The sequence below is a fragment of the Poecile atricapillus genome, chromosome Z, assembly GCF_030490865.1.
Source record: "Poecile atricapillus isolate bPoeAtr1 chromosome Z, bPoeAtr1.hap1, whole genome shotgun sequence".
In the NCBI taxonomy this organism is placed as follows: domain Eukaryota; kingdom Metazoa; phylum Chordata; class Aves; order Passeriformes; family Paridae; genus Poecile; species Poecile atricapillus.
In genome coordinates, this window is record NC_081289.1 from 116,744,791 (window position 1) to 116,767,737 (window position 22,947).

At 36.2% G+C, this 22,947-nt stretch overlaps 1 protein-coding gene across 1 annotated transcript in view; it reads left to right on the forward strand.

The window, feature by feature from the left end:
- The window catches only part of PTPRD (protein tyrosine phosphatase receptor type D), a 382,186-nt gene that overhangs the window by 270,601 nt on the left and 88,638 nt on the right, over positions 1 to 22,947 (forward strand). The window contains exons 21-25 of the mRNA XM_058827273.1: positions 1,242 to 1,332; positions 10,387 to 10,596; positions 13,832 to 13,992; positions 19,356 to 19,370; positions 21,657 to 21,769. Of these exons, the coding sequence (XP_058683256.1) occupies positions 1,242 to 1,332; positions 10,387 to 10,596; positions 13,832 to 13,992; positions 19,356 to 19,370; positions 21,657 to 21,769 (590 nt within the window). The remainder of the gene's footprint in view (positions 1 to 1,241; positions 1,333 to 10,386; positions 10,597 to 13,831; positions 13,993 to 19,355; positions 19,371 to 21,656; positions 21,770 to 22,947) is intronic.

Here is a 22,947-nt window from a genome sequence, read left to right on the forward strand (position 1 = left end):
AGATGATTGAAATGATCAGTGGCTTGCCCTGGTATGGTAAAGAGTTTATATAGCTGGCTTAGACTGAGATAGTTTTTAGCCAGTTATAAGGCATCTCCTTTTCTGTAGGCTCCTTTTTGTTAATTAATATTTTCAGCGGCATTGCATGAGTAAAATTAATAGTTTTGCAGAAGGTTGAATGGATTTTAGAAAAAACGTAGACTGGAAGAGGAGATGGCGCATGAGACACTAAAATTACCTTCCATAATGAGACCCAGAAACACCTTAATAATCTTTTGTTACTAGAAAGAAAGAAAACCAGTTTCTTTCCCTCTCCCCTGAGATGGCGAGTGCCTGACTTTTTGACAAGTGTGTTTATCAAGAAGACATATATTATACTACCCTGCATGTCCTGCTGTTGTGATTCCACGCTTCTTCCCTCTCACTGTGAAGTTCCTCCCTTCTTCCCTTTGCAGCGTGAAGTTATGGATCTGCCTGACACATATCCAGGCTTTGTGAAGTAAGCAATGAAAGTACCAGATCTCCATCATACTAGAAAATATAATTTGCTAGTCTCCATTGGTGGGGAGAAAGAAAATTTTTCCAGGAAAATATTTCTGAGGAAAACTGATACATGTAATTTTAAGATCCTAGATATAAAGAGTATATATCATGCACTCTTACCTATGACTGTGAACAGAATACTTACATAGATAAAGCTAATGGCATTTCATTGCCAAAAGGAAAGAAAGTATGGGTGCAGTGTATATCATGTTTGCTTTCTTTTCTCTTTATTATGATATTGGCATTAAAAAATAGATTTTTAAAATTCTGATTATACATTAAAATGGGGAAGATGGGTTGGTAATTGAGATTTAAATATATGGTAATATATTTCAATTTAAGGCTTTGAGGTTTTTTTCTCAGTGTGATGGTGGCATAGTACAAATAACCTATGGCTCTTGTAATTTATGTCGGCATTTTAATACATTGTAATTAAAGTTTTTTATAAATATTTATATGTTTACACAAAAAGGCAGGTAATTGGTGCCATTTGTTTGTCAAATGTTTTACAATTGATGTTATTTCAAGAGCGTTAATGTTTACAGCTGTGTTTCGAAGGCTGCAGTGACATATTAATGTGCAGAAGTTTATTCTCAACATATCACTTCTCTCTTAAGTTCCTCTAAACAGACCCACTCCATCAATTTATCTATTCCTTTTCATTTAACTTCACTTTTGTCCAACTTTTTCATTTACAGAGGCTATTACATAGTTATTGTGCCTTTGAAGAGGTCTCGTGGAAAGTTTATCAAACCGTGGGAGAGTCCAGATGAAATGGAACTAGATGAGGTACTGTATATGATTTGGGGTTTTTTTCTTCTCCTTTACTAAAGAAGCAGCCCTGCTAGTTTTGGGTAATTAATCACCAGTTTTAAAAGTTTCGGTTGTCAGGTTACTTTGTATTTATATTTGTATTAGCTATTGGAGACTAAAACAAAAATTCAAGTTACTTAAATGAGAAGACAGGAAAGATATTAAATTGCAATAAAGAACATAAAGTATCTGATACTTGTTGACACTAATTCTTTTACTGTATTCTTTTACTATTGTAATGAGTGATGCAAAAGTGCAGGAGGTGAAATGAGTTGTCAGCAGAAGCTTAATCACCAACAATACGAACTGTAATAAAGGTCTGGTTCATTAGAGGGGTGTTTACTAAGTCTGTAACAAATGCTAAATTGCAATTTGCACCTCAGTTTAACATTTGACCTTCTGGTGGTGGTTTTACCTGATTGTCATATACTGTAATACTTCTGGTGAGACATAGCCTCCATTTAACCAACAGTTTGTGATCAGAAATAAATGCATGAACAAGGAGGGAAAGAACAACATTATGGCATCATTTGAAACTATAAATTACATTCATCCAAGGTGGGGAATGGCTTTCATTTAAGAAATAAGCCCAGCAATGCTAGAAATCAATTCAGTATGTTATTGATATAGTAATAATTCCAGGAAGTATAATATTCACCCCCGTTTTCTGTTTTACCAAAGGACAGTATAGCTAATGCACACTTGTCTTTCTTCTTTCAGTCTGTAAATTTGTAGTAATGCTAACATTTATGATTTTAAGGCTCTTTCAAGGGGCCCATATGAGAGACTTTTGTAAAAGACAAGTAATGGTGTTGTTGTTCTTGTTGATTCTGGCCAAGATTTTAGATGACATTCAGATGCTGTGGTGCTTTGTACATGTAATATCTCTGCAATTCAAAGACCAGAATCAGGCTTTTTTTTTTAACTCCTGATAAAGTGTTCTTTTGACTGTATCCCATTTATTTTTCTATTTTCTTTTGGTGGATTCATGAGTTTTATGTTACAGAGATAACCTCACTATATGCTTCCCTATAACACAATTACTGGGAAGTGTTGATCACCTGTGAGCAAGCATAAAGGGTCTTTTCTCTCCTGCCATTTACAAAACGGATATAAATTTCAAATTTTGCACCAAAATATAGGGAAAATAAAGATCTTCACAAAATTAACAGTGTTTTAGAAATTGTTCAAAATATAAATGGAATTCTTTCAGTCCTTGTCACAACAATGGGAAAACCCTTAATCAGAATATTAGGAACAAGAAGGCATTATGACTAACAGATTCAACCCTGTGTTTCTTCTTGACCAGTTTCATTTGATCATCTCACTTCATTCCATTGCAGAAATGGCTTGCTTTGATCTATTAACTTCTTCCCTTTAAAAGAACTTGGATTGTAAATGCCACCAGCTCATGATTCTAGTCATAGGTGCCATCAAATACAGTTAAACAGTAAATCCCTGGCAGCCACATCCATTCAGTAATGGAAACTGATTGAGTATTACCACCTACGTTTAACATCTAAAGAGTGGAGTCACATTCAGCAGCATTAATAGATTAAAGGATAGGTGCTAGATGACATTGAACTTTCTGGCAATTAAATTCTATGGTTCCTCCTGATTCTCATAAAAAAGGGTCATTTTAATCATCCTTCAAGTTGTGTTGCCTTAGTCTGTATAACAGATTGATAAAGAGCATTTATTAATTCAGAAATATTTGTGTTAGGATGGGTTGTTTCCCACTTCTGTTGATATACTTGAGACCACATTGTAGAATTAATGATGGAAGAAATAAGATAGGCATTGACTGGAAAATTAAAATTATTTCTGATAAAGAACTAAACCCTTTGGTATATCTTTTACAATTGCCACCAATACATACAGCAAGAACTGAGTAGGGAAAAACATTAAAGGCAGGCAGCAATAGCATATCATGCAAACTCATTCACTTTCTATTACTTAAAAGACTGGTTTGCTTCCAGCTTTGGAAAGTATGCATTTTATTAAGTGTGCTTTTCCTGACAAGCTTGTGAACACAGTGCTGCAATAAATACATTTGGAAAAAAATAGCAACATCAACAACCCACACACACACAAAAAAAACAACAAAAAAAATCACCACCACCCCCCCAAAAAAGCACTACTCTCTGAGCAAGTAGCGCCTGATGGTCAAGTGGGGATACATAAGCATAAGTATATTTTTAGTATGATCTCAGATATGCGTCTGGTATCAGAAATGGTTGGGCAATAGATATTTCAAAGAACTTTGTTCCAAATGCTTTGCTTAGATTGTCAGAAGGAAAGTATTTGCTAATAACACATCTCTGGAGTATAACTCCATTACATAACTGAGCAGTCCAAAAAGACTCTTCAGCCTTATTGTAGTCACCTAATCTTCCTGTCCCTTGAACCTCAGTGCTGAAAGAAACTAAGATGGGTGCCTAGTTTTAAAAGAACAGATAATGGACTAGATGTTTGATATCTGAAAAAAAAAAATAAATTAGAGATACAGTGCTTTTTTACTAACTCAAAACTTCTTTTTTTTTTTTAATAACATGAGGTCTAGTGACTTTAAATAGGCATCATGCAAGTAAATGAAATAGAAAAAGATGCTATGATTTGCAGTATTACATGGTAGGATAACTTTAGATCTATGCAGTAAAACCTAAATAAAGGTTGCCAAGTTAAGCCTTAAATGAATTCAGTAATTTTATTGAAATCTGTGTATAGAGAGCACAATAGGAAATAAATGAGCAAGTAATGATATTTGGCAGCAACCCCATTTACATATGAAGCATGAATGAGGCTGGAGGTTCACCTGGAGGTTCACCTGAGGTCTACTCAGCCATATTGTCCTAGTTTAGGGCAAATTAGGAAGGAAAACTCCAAATGGGGATTTCCCCAGGGAAATGCCCCTCCTCACTTTCTGGTCCGGGAAAAGAAAAAAAAAAATTCTTTGGAGAGAAGTGGAAAAAGCTGTTTATTTAACAGAAATTGAGTAATATTAAATAATAAAACTTCTTGTTGTTCGATGGGATGGCAAATCTGGGAAGAAAAGTCCTTTTCATGTGGTGTAGCTCGGCTCGCTCAGTTTCTTATCAGTTCCTCCGGCGCTGGAAAGTGCCGAGGCCCAGGCCCCGGTGGGCCACAGGCGTGAGCTCCCGGGGTTTGGTTCCTGGGGTGTTCAGTCCAGAGCAGGCTTGCACAGATCCAGGAAAAAAGGGAAAAAAACAAAGGTCCAGGGAACTCCTCTGCCTCAGCTAGCTAAAACTAACTAAAAACCAGAGAGAAGCTCTGTCCCGCTGTCTGTCCGTGCTGCAGACACCACAGTTCAGGAGCAGGATGTGGGGGAGTGATGTTTTTCTTTAACACAAACTGCGGCTTCTTCTTCCCCCTCTCTTGCTCTCAAAGCCAGTCTTAAAGGTGCAGAACTTAATATATAACATAAACCAAACGATTGGGGATACCAGTATCATAAAGTCACCCCAGGACATTTCACCCCTTATCCCCATATCGTCAACTTATTATCAAAATTAATATATATATATATATATATTTTAATTCTACAACACATATATTATATACAGACAAGGGAATTAATTTATGATCTTCACTTAACTATCAGATCTCTCTGAGGTATACATTGTGTTGTTCTATCTTTCCGCATTATCCACCATGTGCAACTCGGTCCTTGAGCAAAAACAACTTCACAAATGGGTTTGTCTGCATTCGAAGTAGAATTGATCTAAACTGTCTTTCTTAACAAACCTCTGAGATGTACTGCTGGGACTTTGTCTCCGTCTACTATATGTAGGGCCTCGGATTGGGCTGGGCTTGCTCGGTTGGTGGAACCTCGGGTGTTAACTATCTAGGTGGCCTTTGCTAGATGCTGCTCCCAATTTTTGAAAGATCTCCTACTTAACACTTTCAAGGTAGTCTTTAACAGTCCATTGTTCCTCTCCACTTTCCCTGCAGCAGGTGCATGGTAGGGGATATGGTACACCTACTCAATGCCGTGTTCCCTAGCCCAGGTGTTTATAAGGTTATTCTTGAAATGAGTCTCATTGTCTGACTCAATCTTCTCAGGGGTGCCATGCCTCCAAAGGACCTGCTTTTCAAGTCCCAGGATGGTGTTTCGGGTTGTAGCATGAGGCACAGGGTAGGTTTCCAACCATCCTGTGGTGGCTTCTACCATTGTGAGCACGTAGCGCTTGCCTTGGCGGGTTTGGGGCAGTGTGATGTAGTCAATCTGCCAGGCTTTTCTATACTTGTATCTGGACTACTGCTCACCATACCAGAGGGGCTTCAACCACTTGGCCTGCTTGATTGTGGCACATGTCTCACAGTCATGAATAACCTGAGAAATACTGTCCATGGTTAGATCCACCCCTCGGTCTCGTGCTCACTTATAGGTGGCATCTCTACTCTGATGACCTGAGGCGTCATGGGCCCATCGAGCTAGGAACAACTCTCTCTTGTGTTGCTAATCTAAGTCTATCTTTGACACTTCTATCTTTGCAGCCTGATCTACCTGTTCATTGTTTCGGTGCTCTTTATTAGCCTTACTCTTGGGGACATGGGCATTTACATGACGGACTCTCACAGACAGTTTCTTTACTTTGGTGGCAATGTCTTTCTACTTATCAGCAGCCCAGATGGGCTTTCCTCTGCGTTGCTAGTTGGCCCTTTTCTACTTTTCTAGCCATCCCCACAGAGCATTGGCTACTATCTATGAATCAGTGTAGAGATAGAGTTTTGGCCACTTCTCTCCCATTCTCTACACTACTCAGGATTTCTCACACCTGAGTGTACTTCTGGGGCAGGGGTTTCATTGGCTCTTCTGGATATCTCAGCCCTCACTCTAGAGAAGTTGCAGACCATATAGAGGAAGCTTAACAGATGAACTACCAGGACAGTGGTATCCTTAACACTCAGGGGAAACTGGATATTCTCAAAGAGGGACATAACAGATTCAAAGGAGAAGAAGGAAAGAAAAGGCTGAAAAGCCTCATCTCCTGCTCTTCTTCTAACAAACTGGGTACAATTATTAATAAACTCTCAAAATGTGCTACTGGGACTGGGAGGCAGGGTCGGGCGAAGAAACCATAAGCCAAACATACCTGACAGAAACTTCAGTCGTTCTATAAACTTCTTATAAATCATTATCACCAAGCCAAGCACAATAACTATTCTAATCCGTGCTTCTCTACTGTGAAAGAGGGCAAAGACAGGTATTAAAACCTCAAAAAATTCTAGGGACTAGACCAACATGAAGGTCTCCACCCCGAGAGATATTATGTATCCAAACAACATGGCTACTCACTGCTTTATCTTAATACAGAATAAATACAACTAAAAATACAACCAACAATCAGTACAGGTTTTTCCACTTTCTCTTGCCCCACGTTGGGTGCCAAAAATGTATTTGTCCTAGTTTAGGGCAAATTAGGAAGGAAAACTCCAAATGGGGATTTCCCCAGGGAAATGCCCCTCCTCACTTTCTGGTCCGGGAAAAGAAAAAAAAAATTCTTTAGAGAGAAGTGGAAAAAGCTGTTTATTTAACAGAAATTGAGTAATATTAAATAATAAAACTTCTTGTTGTTCGATGGGATGGCAAGTCTAGGAAGAAAAGTCCTTTTCATGTGGTGTAGCTCGGCTCGCTCAGGTTCTTATCAGTCCCTCCGGCGCTGGAAAGTGCCGAGGCCCAGGCCCCGGTGGGCCACAGGCGTGAGCTCCTGGGGTTTGGCTGGGTGCTCAGTCCAGAGCAGGCTTGCACAGGTCCAGGAAAAAAGGGAAAAAAACAAAGGTCCAGGGAACTCCTCTGCCTCAGCTAGCTAAAACTAACTAAAAACCAGAGAGAAGCTCTGTCCCGCTGTCTGTCCGTGCTGCAGTCCAGGAGCGGGATGTGTGGGAGTGATGTTTTTCTTTAACACAAACTGCAGCTTCTTCTTCCCCTTCTCTTGCTCTCAGAACCAGTCTTAAAGGTGCAGAATTTAATATATAACATAAACCAGATGACTGAGGATACCAGTATCATAAAGTCACCCCAGGACACATATGTAATTAATGTTACAGACAAAGTTTTTATCTACACACAAATACACCTAAGTTAACAGGCCATAAGTGATCAACAACAACCTTTGAAAAGCTGAACTAATTTTATTTGACTCAGGCTAACTTTTAGCATTCATAGCCAAAACTCAATTTCTGATCACTCTAATACTGTACTTCAGCATTGCATTTTCTTTCAATATATGCACTTTCTGTTGCTATTTCAAATGTGAGAAATAATCAAAATCAAACATTTTTCTTTGCATCTCAATATTAATCTAATTCTGATTGCAGTAGTCCTACAGCACTTTGGCATATTATTATGCGTTATTTACAATCTAAATTGTAAATACGCTGCAATCTGGAAACATATGACAAAGAATTTAGTTGAGGCAGACACACAACTTTAATTCCAGTGGAAATGGTACATGGAAGTGTCAGTTACCTTCAGTGATGGCACAGGCTGTATGCCTCTACTCTGCTGTCCTGTTTGTGGCTCGAGACTTTAAGCCAGTGTGCACTGTTACTACTTCAATACTTAGCTTCATGTTTTGGCAGACTTCCAGACAGCCAGTGCTCAGCCCTCTGCACAACTATTGTTACAAACTGTGGCATCATACTAAGACAAACTTTTCGGAGTGCTTCCCTCAGCAGTTCCTACAAGGGCTGATCTAATCTGGAACAAACTTTGATTATTCTCTGCTTCATGTTCTGCATTTAGTGACTCTACCCAGGGCATAGGAAGCTACCAACAGATGTGAGAGTCACCTTCAATGAAGTAACTAAATAGAAATCTCCTCAATATTACATTTTTTGCTGCCCTCATTTTTATACGATGCAAATTGACTCTAGCTGCTCATTAAACTGTTTAGGAAGAATGAAAGAGAAATATGGACTGCTGATTGGAATAGTGTCCTTGAGTAATGAATAATGATTTCTAGTCTCAAATTATGGCCAGTTCTTTTTTTGCTCAGGGGATCCATTGCACAGTACCAGCTTTTGTGTCATGGCATTGAAATTGATAGAGGTAAATTGGATGTAAAATCTCTGCAACAGGGCACCAACTCAGCATTAGAGCTGGAAAGCAGTTGACTTCATAGATCTTTGAAAGTATAACATCCAAATGCTCTCAATGTTAAGGAAGCCTGAATTCAAGTGGTACAGCTTGCTTTCATATGTATCTGTAACCTTAAATTTAGTCAGTGAGAAGTGAATATCAAAGCATTCAGTATTAAAAGCTTCTTTGTGAGTAGAAGAGTAAATATTAGATTGCTTTACATGCATTGGAGGTATTAATTGTGTCAATGCAAAATACAAGATCCCATGAGGGAAGGCAAAAAGATGTGTTCACTAAGGCCTAAAAGAAGAGCATATTGAAGATGGTGAAGGGTCTTGAAGGGAAGACATATGTGGAGTGGCTGAGGTCACTTGCTCTGTTCATCCTGGAGAAGACTGAGGACAGGCCTCACTGCAGTTACAATTTCCTGATGAGGGGAACACGGAGGGGCAGGCACTGATCTCTTCTCTGTGGTGACAGTGACAGGACCCAAGGGAATGGCCTGAAGCTGTGTCAGGGGAGGTTTAGGTTGGATAGTAGGAAAAGGTTCTTCTCCCAGAGGGTGCTTGGGCACTGGAACAGGCTGCCCAGGGAAGTGGTCAGAGCACCAGCCTGACAGTTCAGTGCTCTCTGGCACATGGTGTGACTATTGGGACTGTCCTGTCCAGAGCCAGGACTTAGACTCAATGATTCTTGAGGATCTCTTCCAGCTCAGCATATACTGTGATTCTTTGGAGAACTACCCTGACTAAACATGTACTTTGAAATTAATATATATAGTTAAGATCAGATTTTAGTTGTTCGTTTGGGGGGTTTTTATCTCTTTCTCACTCCAGTGATTTATCTCTCCCTCCCAGCAATGACTTCTGTGCTAATCTACTGTATTGGAACTGTTACTGTACTAAAAAGACTAAATAGCTAAGTCATCTTAGAAAAAATTGTGATTTAACTATAAGACTACAGGAAACTGTAGAAGTTTCATAGGCAGAAGACAAGGGGAACCATGAAGAGGTCTTAGAAGTCATCATTTATCACACAGGAAAAGTTTAGATTCCTTGTAATCAAATTAGACTAATTTTTGTGGAATGCTAGTATATCTAAAGCAAAAAAAAAAAGGTATTGAAGAAGCATTTTTCTGATTTAGTCAGTAATTCATCAATAGATTATACTAGCTGAGCTTAAGTTCCTTTATTAGTTAGTATATTTTTTCCAAGTCTGCGCCTAGCATCTAATCTTGTCGCAAATGCAGTGATGCAAATTTAGGTCTGTTTGTCAGAAGAAGTTATTCAGTCACCATTCCTGGAGGTATTTAAAAAGATGTGTAGTTTTGGCAATTAGGGGCATGGTTTAATGGTGAGCATGGCAATGTTAGATTAATGGCTGGAATCAGTCTTAAAGGTCCTTCCAACCTAAGTGGTTTTATGATTCTGTTCTATGACTGAGATAGATAGATAGATAGATAGATAGATAGATAGATAGATAGATAGACAGATTATCAGATAGATTATCAGATAGATTATCAGATAAATAAATAGATTATATGGAATGTGTTATGTGTATTTATATGTCCTCAGAGAAAGTATATTGTTTTCTTATCCTTTCCCCACCTCCTCCTAGACACAACAGTATCTAAAAATTGTTTTGTGTTTGTAGTCTGGGCACTGCAGTTGTCTTTTTGTATCTTAACAAGAACGACAAGAAATTGGAAGATTATGCAAGAATTGTTTTAGTGATACCAAAATGTCCCACGAAATGTGGATAAATTGTTTATTGTAATTCCTGGTCATGCATTAAATTTTCTCATTACATTGTCAATAAGTTACATTAAAATTGTTTACAGTTATCTTTCTGTTCATGCTTGCTCTCTCTCTCTCTCTCTCTCCCCCTCTCTCTCCCCCTTTCTTTTCCCTCCCTTCATTCTAAAGCTGCTTAAGGAGATAGCTAGGAAACGCAGAAGCATTCGCCTTGGGAGGGAAGTTGAATTAAAGCCATATATTGCAGCTCACTTTGAAGTTCTTCCTACGGAATTCACATTGGGGGATAAGAAGCATTATGGTGGATTTGAGAATAAGCAACTGCAGAGTGGTCAAGAATACGTCTTCTTTGTGTTGGCTGTAATGGAGCACTCAGAATCTGTAAGTTAGTTAATGTTTTTCAATCTCTAAAGCTTTTTTTTTTGATGTTTTATGTCAGAGCATTGTGGCGACGTGCCTCAGGCTCAGTGCCCATTAATTCCTTGAACTGTTCTATTCTTTTGCACCTTTGTGTGTTACTTCAGTGTATAACTGATACCTAAGAGTCACCTTTTATTAGCTGTGTCGTGAACCTTTGAAAATTACACTGTGTATTATTTTTGACCATGGACACAGCTTCTGAGACCTGAACTCTACCGCGGCATCTTTCTCTATGTATAAGTGCTGTCTTTTGATGCTACCATTGAATAATGGTATAGGATATACAGGGTTCTTGGAAAGATCCATTGAACTAGAGACATGTACAGCTACCCTCTTTAGTTACAATTATTCCATAACAACTTTATCAGTAAATTTTGAGAAAGTTAGAAAATAATTCAGTAACAGGGAAAATTCCTGAGGTGAACTAAATAATGAGCTGTCATTTCTCTTTACCTAATTCATTTTGTAGTTATATCCCTTTATGCATGAATTAACCTAATGCAAGTAATGTATTAAAAAAGAAAAAAACAAAAGACAGATATAAAACTTTTGAAAGGTTGAATACACAATAGCATTTTAACATACAGTGTGTAATACAGTACATTTCTAATTGGTAACTGAACCTGACAGATACATTTGCAGGTTCAATCACTTGAAACTCCAACACCAATATTCTGAATTCTAGTCAAATGCTTGCAGTGTATGACACTGCAATTGGTTTCTTGGTGTCAATGAATGTGCCTACAATGAGGACGTAGTTCCACTTTGAATACTTTATGATACATAGCTTCATTTGGAAATAAAGTAAGTGCCTCCTGGAAGCTCTAACATAAATCAAAAGTTCTCTTTTCACTTTTTGATGTGGGCTGCATAAACAGATAATTCTGAAGGTGTTGCATCAGAAAGATTCAGATTGGAGAAAGCAGACAGCTTTTAACTATAAAGTTATGTGGCCATAAATCTTTATGTCATAAATTACCTGTACTAAAATGGATCTTCTCGATATGAAGTGCAGTTTCTTGTGCTTGTTATATTAATTCAGGTATAAATGACCTAAATTTATTGCTCTGTTAGAATTCAGTATGAAAAAGCAGGAAGAAATAGGTTTGTAAACTGACACATATGGCAAAATGTGTATAGAGTTCTACTCCTGAAATACTTCAAAAGGCATTACTGAACTTAGGCTGTGGATAAGACGTGGTTCAGCATGCCATCTGAAACATTTATGTGATTGAGTAGCATGAGGTTGTCACAGACTGTGAAGAATTTTTTAAGGGTGGTTGAGATTCAGCTTTCAGTGACTTTCAGTGCTCCAGTGTATCAACTCTCTAGCTGATTTTCTTCTGGGGCTACAGATTCTACTGATGTATGAGCTATAACTTGCAAGTGATGTTTTTTCTTGATATTCAGGTGTTACATTTTACATAAGGCTTCTTATTCAGAGAGTACAAAATTTCTCTCTTGATTGGTAGAATAGAGAACTTGAATTAAAAGAGGTCATGGGAAGGTCTGAATTTGTTTAACTTAGTAAAATGGGAGACCTATGATTAAAATCTATAAATATGTTAAGGATGTCAACAAGAGGAAGGAAAAAATAAGATAAATTTGTAAAATAATAAATGAGTTTAAATTAGTCATTAATACGGGATGGTTTAAAATTAAAATTGAAATCCTATTTATTGATGAAAAGGTAGTAAGTGTTTATATTGTTGCCCTTAATATCTCTCTGTATCTTTTCCCACGCATTTTTGCTGCCCACTCCAAAGCAAGAGGTGAAATACAAGAGGTTTCTTCATGTAGCAATGAACCTTTTTTTTTTATTTCTTGAGAGTACTAAACCTGAGGGGGAAAAAAAAAAATAAATTAGTCTATTAGGGTAGTTCAGGAATGGAACACAAAGACTCCCCAGCTTCTAGACAACAATCATAGACTTAAAACATAGGAAGGTTTTGGTACCAGGTGCCAGGTGTAGTAAAATGCTATAATATAACTGGAGATCATTGGCAAAGGTGCTAGGTCAGTAACACTCAGAAAGTGCCTCAGCTTTACCAATGCTAATCCTGTCCCAAACCCAGACACTGTTGTAGACCAGAGCCCAAAACAAGACCAAATGAAGTGTAAAAAAACATGTCTTCTTTGATAACACTTGTCCCGGTTTAGGGCATCTTTCAGAATACAGTGCAAACATAAATGGAATGGTTATCTTATTCTGTTTTAGCTGACATTTCTGGTCTACTACTGAATCAAGATTTTTAAGTCCTTTGCAAGAGCTGTAGTTCAAATCCTGGTTTATTACTGATGAAGACACACTAGCGCAGGCAAGAAATATGTATAAACAATTTTCCACTTGACTTTACTATAACTCAGAATTCTTGAAATGATACCATTTTAATAGGCTGGCTCTTCAGCCTCTACTGAGGCTAGCCTCAGTAGGTAGTTTGAATTCAGACAGAGATCAAAAATCTCAGGTCAGACAAAAATAAAAAAAAAGTTCTGTTATCGTGGGTTTCATCCTAGGCCAGCTGGCTTTACACCATCAAGTAAAGCAAAGATTTTCAATAACCTCATTGATTCATCATTCTAGTTTTGCCCTTATGAAAGACTGAGTGTTTAGCTTCTCTTCATATTCCACAATGAATTCTCCCATTTTTCAGTGTTAAATTTGAGTTGTCTCCACCTTGTATAGGTATATTCTGTCAGACAGTTTTTGACTGAGCAAAATGCACAGTACTATTGTTTTAAGAACCTTTGCAAGGAAATTCCTGCATTCTGTCCCCTTTATTTTTATCTACAGCAGTCTTGTTTTGTCAAACGTGCCCTTTCATATTGTGCAGGCAGAAAGTGTTAACCTGGTATGAACCTAAAACAAAACCCAAAAATTGGTAACTGGTAGGCTATAATTCTCAATGTTCTATTCAATTTCTCATTCTCTGCTTAAGTTGTAAAGTGTTCTGTAAGGACTTGGCTACATGATTTGTCTGCAGGCCATTGCTAATATGTGGAACACAAAATAATGATGATGATAACAAACACTGTTCAATTTGCAAGTTTATATATTGTCTTCAAGAAGAATAGCATTTGCAGTTTGCTGCGTTCTTTGCATCATTACCTTCTATACATTTATTTTAGATGTGGTATAGTTAACATTTTAATGCATTGCTTCATGATTAAATAAGAATCATTTTTATTTCAACAGACCATGTATGCAACAAGCCCATATTCAGATCCTGTTGTGTCAATGGATCTTGATCCTCAGCCAATTACAGATGAGGAAGAAGGTTTGATTTGGGTTGTTGGACCAGTTCTTGCAGTGGTGTTTATCATCTGCATTGTTATTGCTATACTTCTTTATAAAAGGTAGGTTTACCTTTTCATTTATCATTTCCCCTCTATATTGGTCACTTACATAACACTGTTACACACTGTATTTTTGTGCTAAAATACTAACTGTCATTGCTTTGGGATATTTTGAAATTTATTAATGGCTTCCAGAATGCTGCAGAAATTTTTGACTGAAATTTCCAGTAATTACAGGTATGTGAGTACATTTTTCTGCTGATGATTGCTGTATTAACACTACTGCATTAAAATGTTTTTTTCACTTTGCATACATTTGTATGCAAAGATACATTTGTATGCGAAGAAAGTGAATATGTGCTTGCACATAAATATGTATGGAATCTGCACATTTGACTTTTTAAAACTTGTTTATAGATGTATAATAGTAATACATTAGGGGTTGCATTCAGCTTGTTAAATGTGATTTTCATCTTCACTCAAGTAATTTGAATTTTAACTTTTGACAGTTGGCCTCAATTTGGCAATGTATCTATATGAATTTGAAGCTCTGATCTGAGAGATTAAAGAGACATCAAATAGCTGTTTTCTACTAATCTTTCAATGAGATCAAATTTCACTCATTCTTCTTTCACTGTCCACGACACAGATTTAGTTTTGCTATTACACAAAGAACTTACTCAGTGAAAACTGTGTATGATGCTGTACTTTATATGTAGCAGCTGTAGGTGTAAATGACTTAACACGGGTCAAGATACTAAATCAAAACCAAAGAATGAAACTCAAGAAGTTTTTTTTAATGTTTATATTTAATTACTAATAAATTTAAATGTAATAAATTTATTTATTAATTTAATCAATTTTATTAAATTTAAATTTAATAAAAATCTTTTTTGAAATATGTTGATAAAGTGCATTTGAGGAATATTACATTACAAAGATGCTGTCAATTTCTGGGGAGGGGGCATACTGGGAATAATTTTATTAAATGAAGTATGTCTTCTAAAACTAATGGCTACAATGCTATTACCCACATCTAAATATTTAAATCTGAGCCTGTATTCTCTTGCCACCTTTAGTGTCTCCAGTCAAATACATCTGACTTTCATAAAGGAACTCTCTTCAGGTTTTGGAAGGAATTCCCTCTTCAGCAGTAAATAATCATTCCAGAGTTAACTTCCCCTTTGGATTCCAAATAGATATATATTTATAGAATGGTTTTAGAGTGGTAATCATACAGCAGCATAACGCACAGTCTGTTGCTTGCAGACTGCTGCAGAAATTTGTCTCTTTTGAACTATGTCTGCTCAACGTTTTTTGTCATGCACAGTGTTTCCACAAATCAAGTTAGTTAGCATCTCTCTTTCTGTCCATCACTTCAAAAACTGGTCATTGGAGATGTGCTAAAAGTGAAATACTCCTTTCTTCTGATTATTTTGAAGTATTAAAAGTAAATCTCCCATGCTAAAATAGAAATCCAAACAATAGTATATTAAGTAGATGTTAACTGCTTCTAGAGTTATTGATTACATTTATTGAACCTAAATAACAATCTTCTAATCTATTACCAAAAAAAAAAAAAAAACAAAAAAAAAAAAACTTCCACATATGAGCAGGTAAAATTTGTTCATCAGTAGTGTGAAGAGATTGTCATTCACTGAGAATGGGGGACATGTTTTCCATCTGTTATTTACTACTTGTACTCGAACTGTTTGGGCAACTGTCCATATGTATTTATTTATTTTTCTATTTTCAGCTATTGACTCTAATTTGTTAAACTGCACTGATTTGGCAAATTACCTCTGAGAAATTATGACTGCAGTTTTAGCAGTCTGTGGTCCTCCATGAGCTTTTATTTCTGTAAAAATGTAGTATATAATTGGATATTTTTTCCAAGAGTATGTAACCTGAATGCAAGCTTACTGCTAAATTTTGATAGATTTGCTGACTGTAGAAGAGCAATGACAAGACAGTTGGGATATTTAACATATTGCTTCGAGAAAACAGTGAAGTTTAATTCTGAGTTAAATGGATTTAATGTGGCTACAGTAATTAGATGGGGGAAATATGTTTAAAAAACAGTCAAGTAATTTTTGTGGATAGAGAAAATGTTACAAATATATTTCTAGGATATATTGGGGTATAAGTGCAACAAGTATGAGAGTGAGAGAAGAAAATTAAGGTATAGGGCATCAGTCTAGTTATGAACATATATGCAAAAAATATTAAAGAGGATTTTATTAAAGGATGTGCAGTGCAAAGAGGACGACCAAGAAATGACTGTGTCTTCTGAAGTGCAAAGAGTACTAACTCAAGTAAAGGTCAACTATGCTTAATTCTCTTTGTCCATAGAAACCTTTGTGAACAGACTTGGACCACTAAGCTCATGATTTACTATACTACTTACACATTTTAATTACAATCACAGAGAAATTATGACTGCAGTTTCCAAAAGAAAAATTTTATGGGGAGAAGTCCTGCCCTTCTTTAAAACACATTATTTCATAGCATGGATAATTTGCATCTGTTGGTTTGAAGTATATTTAACGTGCCAAAGACAAGGAATGCATGTTTGAACTCTATTTTATTTAAGTTAAGTTGTATAAAGGTTATTGCCTCTGCATTTACTTTTCTTAAAATCTGAAAGCAAAGATATTTCATGACAGGTTTTTGGATCATACATTAGAATATAGCCAAAAGGTCATTGCAGCTTAAGTTACAGTAGTAGATGAGAATAATACTGAAGAATACCTTTTCTTGTTCTCGGACATGCTATTGATATAATACCCAACACTGATGAGGCCACCTAATATATTGTGGGCAGAAGAGGTCACAGATTCACAGAATGAAAGGACCACACCTCTGGAGTGTGCCTCATCCTACCCCTGTTCAGAGCATGGCCACCTGCATCAGTTTGGTCAGAGGGATATCCAGGCAGGTTCTGTATAGATAAGAACGGAAACTCAATGACCTTTCTGGGCAACTTGTTCCCATATTCAGTTGACTGTGTCTTGGCAAATGGAACTGACTTGGCCATTAACCAGTTCAGTGCTCTCTGTCCTTGCAGCAGTGAAACCACAATGCAGTCATAGTAAAGGGGGGCACCTATTTTGCGGCAGATCTTTCCATTTATTAAACTTTATAAACAATCAAATCAAGAGAGCTAAGTAAATTAGATAAATTTCACTTCCTTTTAGGCCATTTTCTTTACGACAAGCAAATAAATATTTTCTTTGTTCAAAGAAAGGGTATCTTATTCAGCAAAGCAAGATTTGTATCGAAAATCACAAACAAAAGCAAACCTAGATTTATAGGTGATGTATGCCCTAGAGGAAATGCCTAGCCATTAGGAGGTCTGCTTGAGTCACAGTTTACATATATTTTATATGTTTGATACATGTTCAATTACATAGAACTGGTTGATTAGGGAACTTAGCTCTTTGTGAATGTTAAAGAGCTCTAGAAATTGTGTGATGTTTCTTAGAAATGGACAAACTAGAAAGAAGAGTGAATGTCCCCATGAAGCATCGTGTTATCTCATTCTTGGTTTTGGGGTTTTTTGGGGTTTTTTTGTTTTTTGGTTTTTTTTTACAAATTAATTTATGTGGCTATTCCTTGTAGTTTTTAAGAAATTACAAATTTCAGTTTTCCACTGATAAAGAGCAAAAGTTCCTCATTCTAGATCTTTCCATTTCTAAGGAAGAGAAGTTAAAGCCATCTTGGCAGACTTTGTGTTGTTTGCTTTTATAAATGCTCTTTGATTTGGCTCAGAAGACTGTAGCCTAAACTTAAATCTTTTGAACATAGTAACTCCAGCACTCTTAATCATAGCATCATAGATTAGTTTGGGTTTGAAGGGACCTTTATAAGTCCAACCCCCAGCAATAATCAGGAACATTTTCAGCTAAGTCAGATTTCTCAGAGCCCCATCCACAGGCCTTGAAAGTATCCAGGGACAGGGCATTCACCATGTCTCTGGGGCATCTAATTAATTCATAGCCTTCATCATAAAAAAATTCTTCCTTCTGGATAGTCGGAATCTACCCTCTTTCACTTTTAAAAAATTACCCCTTGTCCTGTCATTATGGGCTCTACAGTGAAAGCCTGTCCCCATCTTTCTTAGAAGTCCTTTTAAGAAGGTTGCAATGAAGTCTCCCAAAGCCTTCTCTTGTCCAGGCTGAACAGTCCCAGCTCTTGCAGCCTTTTCTGCTCCATGACTGTCATCATTTTTGTGACCCTTTTCTGGATTTACTCCAACAGATCCAGGTCTTTTTTGTACCCCCAATAGTTGATGCAGCACTCCAAGTGGGGTCTCACCAATGTGGAGTGGAGGTGCAGAGTCACCTCCTTTGAGCTGCTGGTGCCATGCTGAATCTTGAGCTGTAAGGAGAAATAGGCTTCTAAGCAAAAAAAAAAACCCACCCCAAACAAACAAACAAAAAAAAGCACAGAAATGCAAAACAGGAAAATGGGAAATCTTAAGTCATGATGAAGAATTTTAAAGATTTTCTCATAATGTGTGTAATCTGGTCATTGCACAGTAAAAGTTATTAAAATGTTGGTAGAACCCTTGCTTATTGTAATCACCAGAAAGATAAACAGTGTAGTTATAGTGAGTGTATAATAGAACACATAGGTGAGAGATAATAAATTATTTTTTCTGTTTAGCTAAACTTTGTAGATCACAGATCACTACAGATCTATACAGGTCACTGTAGACCTCTAGTACATTACATTCATTCTAAATCTAAAAAGATGTGTAATACTTCACTGGAAAAAGATTTATGGTTACCTTGCTTTCCAGGGTACTGTTAAAAATTTCTTGTTATTGTATTATCTGGTGTTGTGAAATAGATTTAGAAATTTTAATTTCTTTTTATTATTTTTTAAAATTTAGTGCAAGTCGTATGTGTCTCATATATTTAACCTTGTTCATCATTTCCTTTTCTCTTCCTCCGCTCCCTTTCTCTCCTTCCCATTCTAGATTGCCCTCCACTTGAATTTTTTCCTCTCTTCCCTCCTCTCATTTCTCTTCTCTCTGGAATGTAAGAGGGAGCTACATCTCAGTGAGATGTAATTTTTCAGTGTAATATTAACATTACTTTCATGGCTCAAATTAAACACCCATTCTCCATTATCTCAGTGGCTAAAATTTGAAGTCTCATTTCTTGGTAGATAGTGTTTAAAAGAGGTGTATTTTTCAACAGAAGATTCACTTTCGACATGACCTTTTGTCCTCTATTAATTCTATGATTTCCAAGCATTGGCTATTTTGATGAGCTGTCATTTATTAATTTGGTTTAGTTACATATCTTTACTGCAAATCAAAATTTCTTGTATCTTCTATTTTCATGCTTATTCTCTGTGCTGCTGGTCAACTAACATTTCACCTTTTCTTCCCTCCTTGCTGCATTAAAATGGAGCAGTAAACCTGACAGGTGAGAAGTGAAAAAAAATCACTCTTTATTTAAAACAGAAAAGGAGAAAAAAGAGGAAAAAAAATCATCATGATAATCATCTAAGACAAAGCATCTGTCAATCTTAAGTGAATGTAGGCAGTAATTTATCAATATGAGGGTAACTGCAAGATTTGCTATATTATTTACAGCAGTGAAAAATAATGTAATACAAGCAGCAAAGTTTCACTGAGGGCTTTTTTTTGTGTCTCCATGGGGTAAATTTTCAAGAGATAACAGGGCTCAACAATGCTCATATGGTTGTATTTGTGTTATAGTGACGTGCAAGCAGTGGTTGTACGTAATAAGCAAAGTTCTTGAAGGAATCCATGGTTGTAATTGAGGCATTAGTTGCTCTGAATCTTCATAATGTCCCAAATGCATAAACTCAACACTGACTTAAAGTTCTACAAATGAAAATGATACAGTGATATAAGTTGTCCTTTGTGGAATTTTTTTCCCCCACCTATTTCAGAATCATTGCATAATCTGGAAGAATTGTGATGTCTTTTATAGACTGGAGAGATTAAAAAAACCAGAATATTCCTCTAAATAGTAACACATAATAAACCATTCAGTTATTCTGCAAGTATTCAAAGTATTCAGACACACGATTAGAAGAGATTTTACTGGTTTTATTATATTAATATGAAATGTCAGCCTGATGCTAACTTTTAAGTGGAAAAAAGTTAAACAAAGCTTGTCCCTGGACAGCCCCTGAAACTTAGGGAGACATAAGACTCCTAGACTTAAAGAGAAGGAAATACAGGTTAAAAGACTTTTTGAAAGCTACTTCACATACCCTTAGGAAGAAGAAAGAGCACTAGGGTATAGTGCTACTATGGTAGGAGTTTGGAATAATCAAAATCAAAAGAAAGGAATCTCAAATGAGTTTATCCATACTAATTTTGTTTTAAAAAGACTAAAACCAGAATAATCAGATTTTAATTTTTATTGCTCCACAAAAGAGAAGTTAATATATATGTTAAAGCATTTGCTGGAGAACAGGTAGAGTGGTTTAACAGTAAAACACTTTTATATTTTCCAATAAAACCATAGGACTAGTAACTTTCAAAAATCCATGCAATGATCTTGCAGTCTGACTTTTTTCTTAACTTTTGAAATCTTACTTTATGTCACCTGGTATTCACTGTTTCAAGAGCAGCAAGAAATTGACTGGAGTAATAACAGATTTATCATTGTCGCATTGTGAGTTAGGAAAAGAATAGTGTATACATACATAAGTATTTGGTACCTGGAAAACATTCTGCTATTATTACTCTTAAAATAATATCAATTCTTTTTCACAACATAACTCTCCTCCTGTCTGCTTCTTCATTTTGTGTTACATAAAAATATCAGCCACATTGTGTTTTCATTCAGGACCCCACAGATAACTAGTCAAGAAAGATTCCACTGTATATAAAAATGCAGAGTGGTAGCTACTCTTTATGTGACATGGTTCTCCATGTTTTACATCAGAAACAATACATACAGATAATGAGAGTCAGTTTTAACAAAAATGTCAGTGAGAACACATGTGGATTCTGCTTGTCTCCAAAGAAAGGGAGATATAGACAACTTTATCTTTTTTCTCTTTCATTCTCTCAAAATTTTTGGTTTTATTTTCCTTCCTTTGCAGTGAAAGTCTTAATAATTTGATTAAAAATATTCATTCAGATCTAAGCCTTGAATATATGTAGATAGGACATATAAAGATTGCATGTTTCAGCTCTTACAGAGAGAAGAGGAAAGAGCAAATTATTACATACTAGGAAGTGAAAAGAATAGGTGTCTTCTCAAATAGGTGTCTTCTGTACTGTTGTTTCGCATATTAAAAATACCTAAAGAATGCAAGTTATTGTTTTTTACAATAATGCAGAGTTCTGTGTATAAAATAAGAAATATTTAATGACAATAACTTGGGGTAGTCTAGGTCAAGAGCTGGCTACTTTTTTGTAAAGGTATATAGCTAGATAGCATTTAAAACAGAATTGTCTGAATTTTTATACATTTAATGTTATAAGAGTAAAGTATTAAGATGACCAGAAGGGTGTTCTGGAAGATCAATTTAGGGCAGAATGCAACTATTTTCTCTCTGACCATTTTATCACTGCAAATTCTAGGTACCCTACCCACCATGCATGATTACATAACCTTTGCATTGGATCAAATATTTTTTTCAGAAATAAACATCTTGCCTTGGTGGTATAATGCTAAACATTCAGGCACCTTTGTGAAGCTAACATGTTTTATCTTCCCATGCAGGAAGAGGGCTGAATCTGATTCTAGAAAGAGCAGCATACCCAACAGCAAGGAGGTCCCCTCTCACCATCCCACAGATCCAGTGGAGCTGCGACGCCTTAACTTTCAAACTCCGGGTAAGAGACAATAATAACGCACTGAGACCTGTGTGATCACAACCTGATTACTGATGCTATTACAGAAATGAAAAGGTGATTGTTTGAAAATACTTCTTTTGATCAAGGGTTTGGGGGAGTGTTTTTTGGGGTTTTGCTGCAAAATACATTTCTTTGCTAGCTTTGGAAATAATCGTGTAATATCTTTATTAAAAAAAAAGCCTGCTTGAAAAAAAAATTTAAAAAACAACCCAAAGACACATATCTCATATATTGCATGGGTGTGTTTTATGTGCTAAAAATTCCAACTAAAACCTAACAATGCTATAAAATATTACTGGAAAATGTACATCCCTCTGTTTATTAATTATATTTTTATGGACACTTCTTTGTAAATAAGCTTCCCTTTTATCTACTGCATTATCAGGTAATATTTTAACATCATTGTGAGTTCCACTGGTCTGCAAATATACAGTATGGACAAGAAATACATAGCTAGATACATGGCTTGTTGTTGAAAATAAGGCTGTATATTATGGTCATGGAGGATATTAATATGTCAGTAGTTTTGAGGTCAGAAGCAACACACTCTCAAATACTTCATTAAATTATTTTTTCATTAATCATTGTTTTCTTAAAACTTTAATCTGATAGTCAAGAAGCAACAAGAGAGAAATACTTAAACTAGTATTTTTACCACCTTTGCAGGAGTCAACTTTTACTTAAATCTGCTTTGTTATGATTAAGTTATGTCCCAGTAGACTTGCTTTCTACTACTATATATTTGCATGGAGTCTGATGCTAATTAGGTGCTAAATCTTCATGAGCCTCATGTTTTTGTCAAACTTACTAAATAAGTAAAAAATATAGTGAATTCAAGTTCATAAAAGCAGGAAAGTGCTTGAGATGCTGAGGATTGGCTGCTGATGTTGACATGATAAATGCTATTAAAGGGTTAAGTGAACATGCAAATGTCATTCCTGATCTTCTGAACACTGACTGTGTTGAGATGATGTTGCTCCAGAAAGATGTATACATAGAATAATAAATCTGACTAAAGCCCCACACTTCATGCACATGGCAGAAGTGGAAAGGGAAGAGTTTGAATGCTTGAGTTTTGCTCCAGCCTTGCTCTTTCATTCTGTTCCAGTACACTGCTCCAAGCAGCTGGGACAAATCAGGTGTTTTCTAAGAGCACA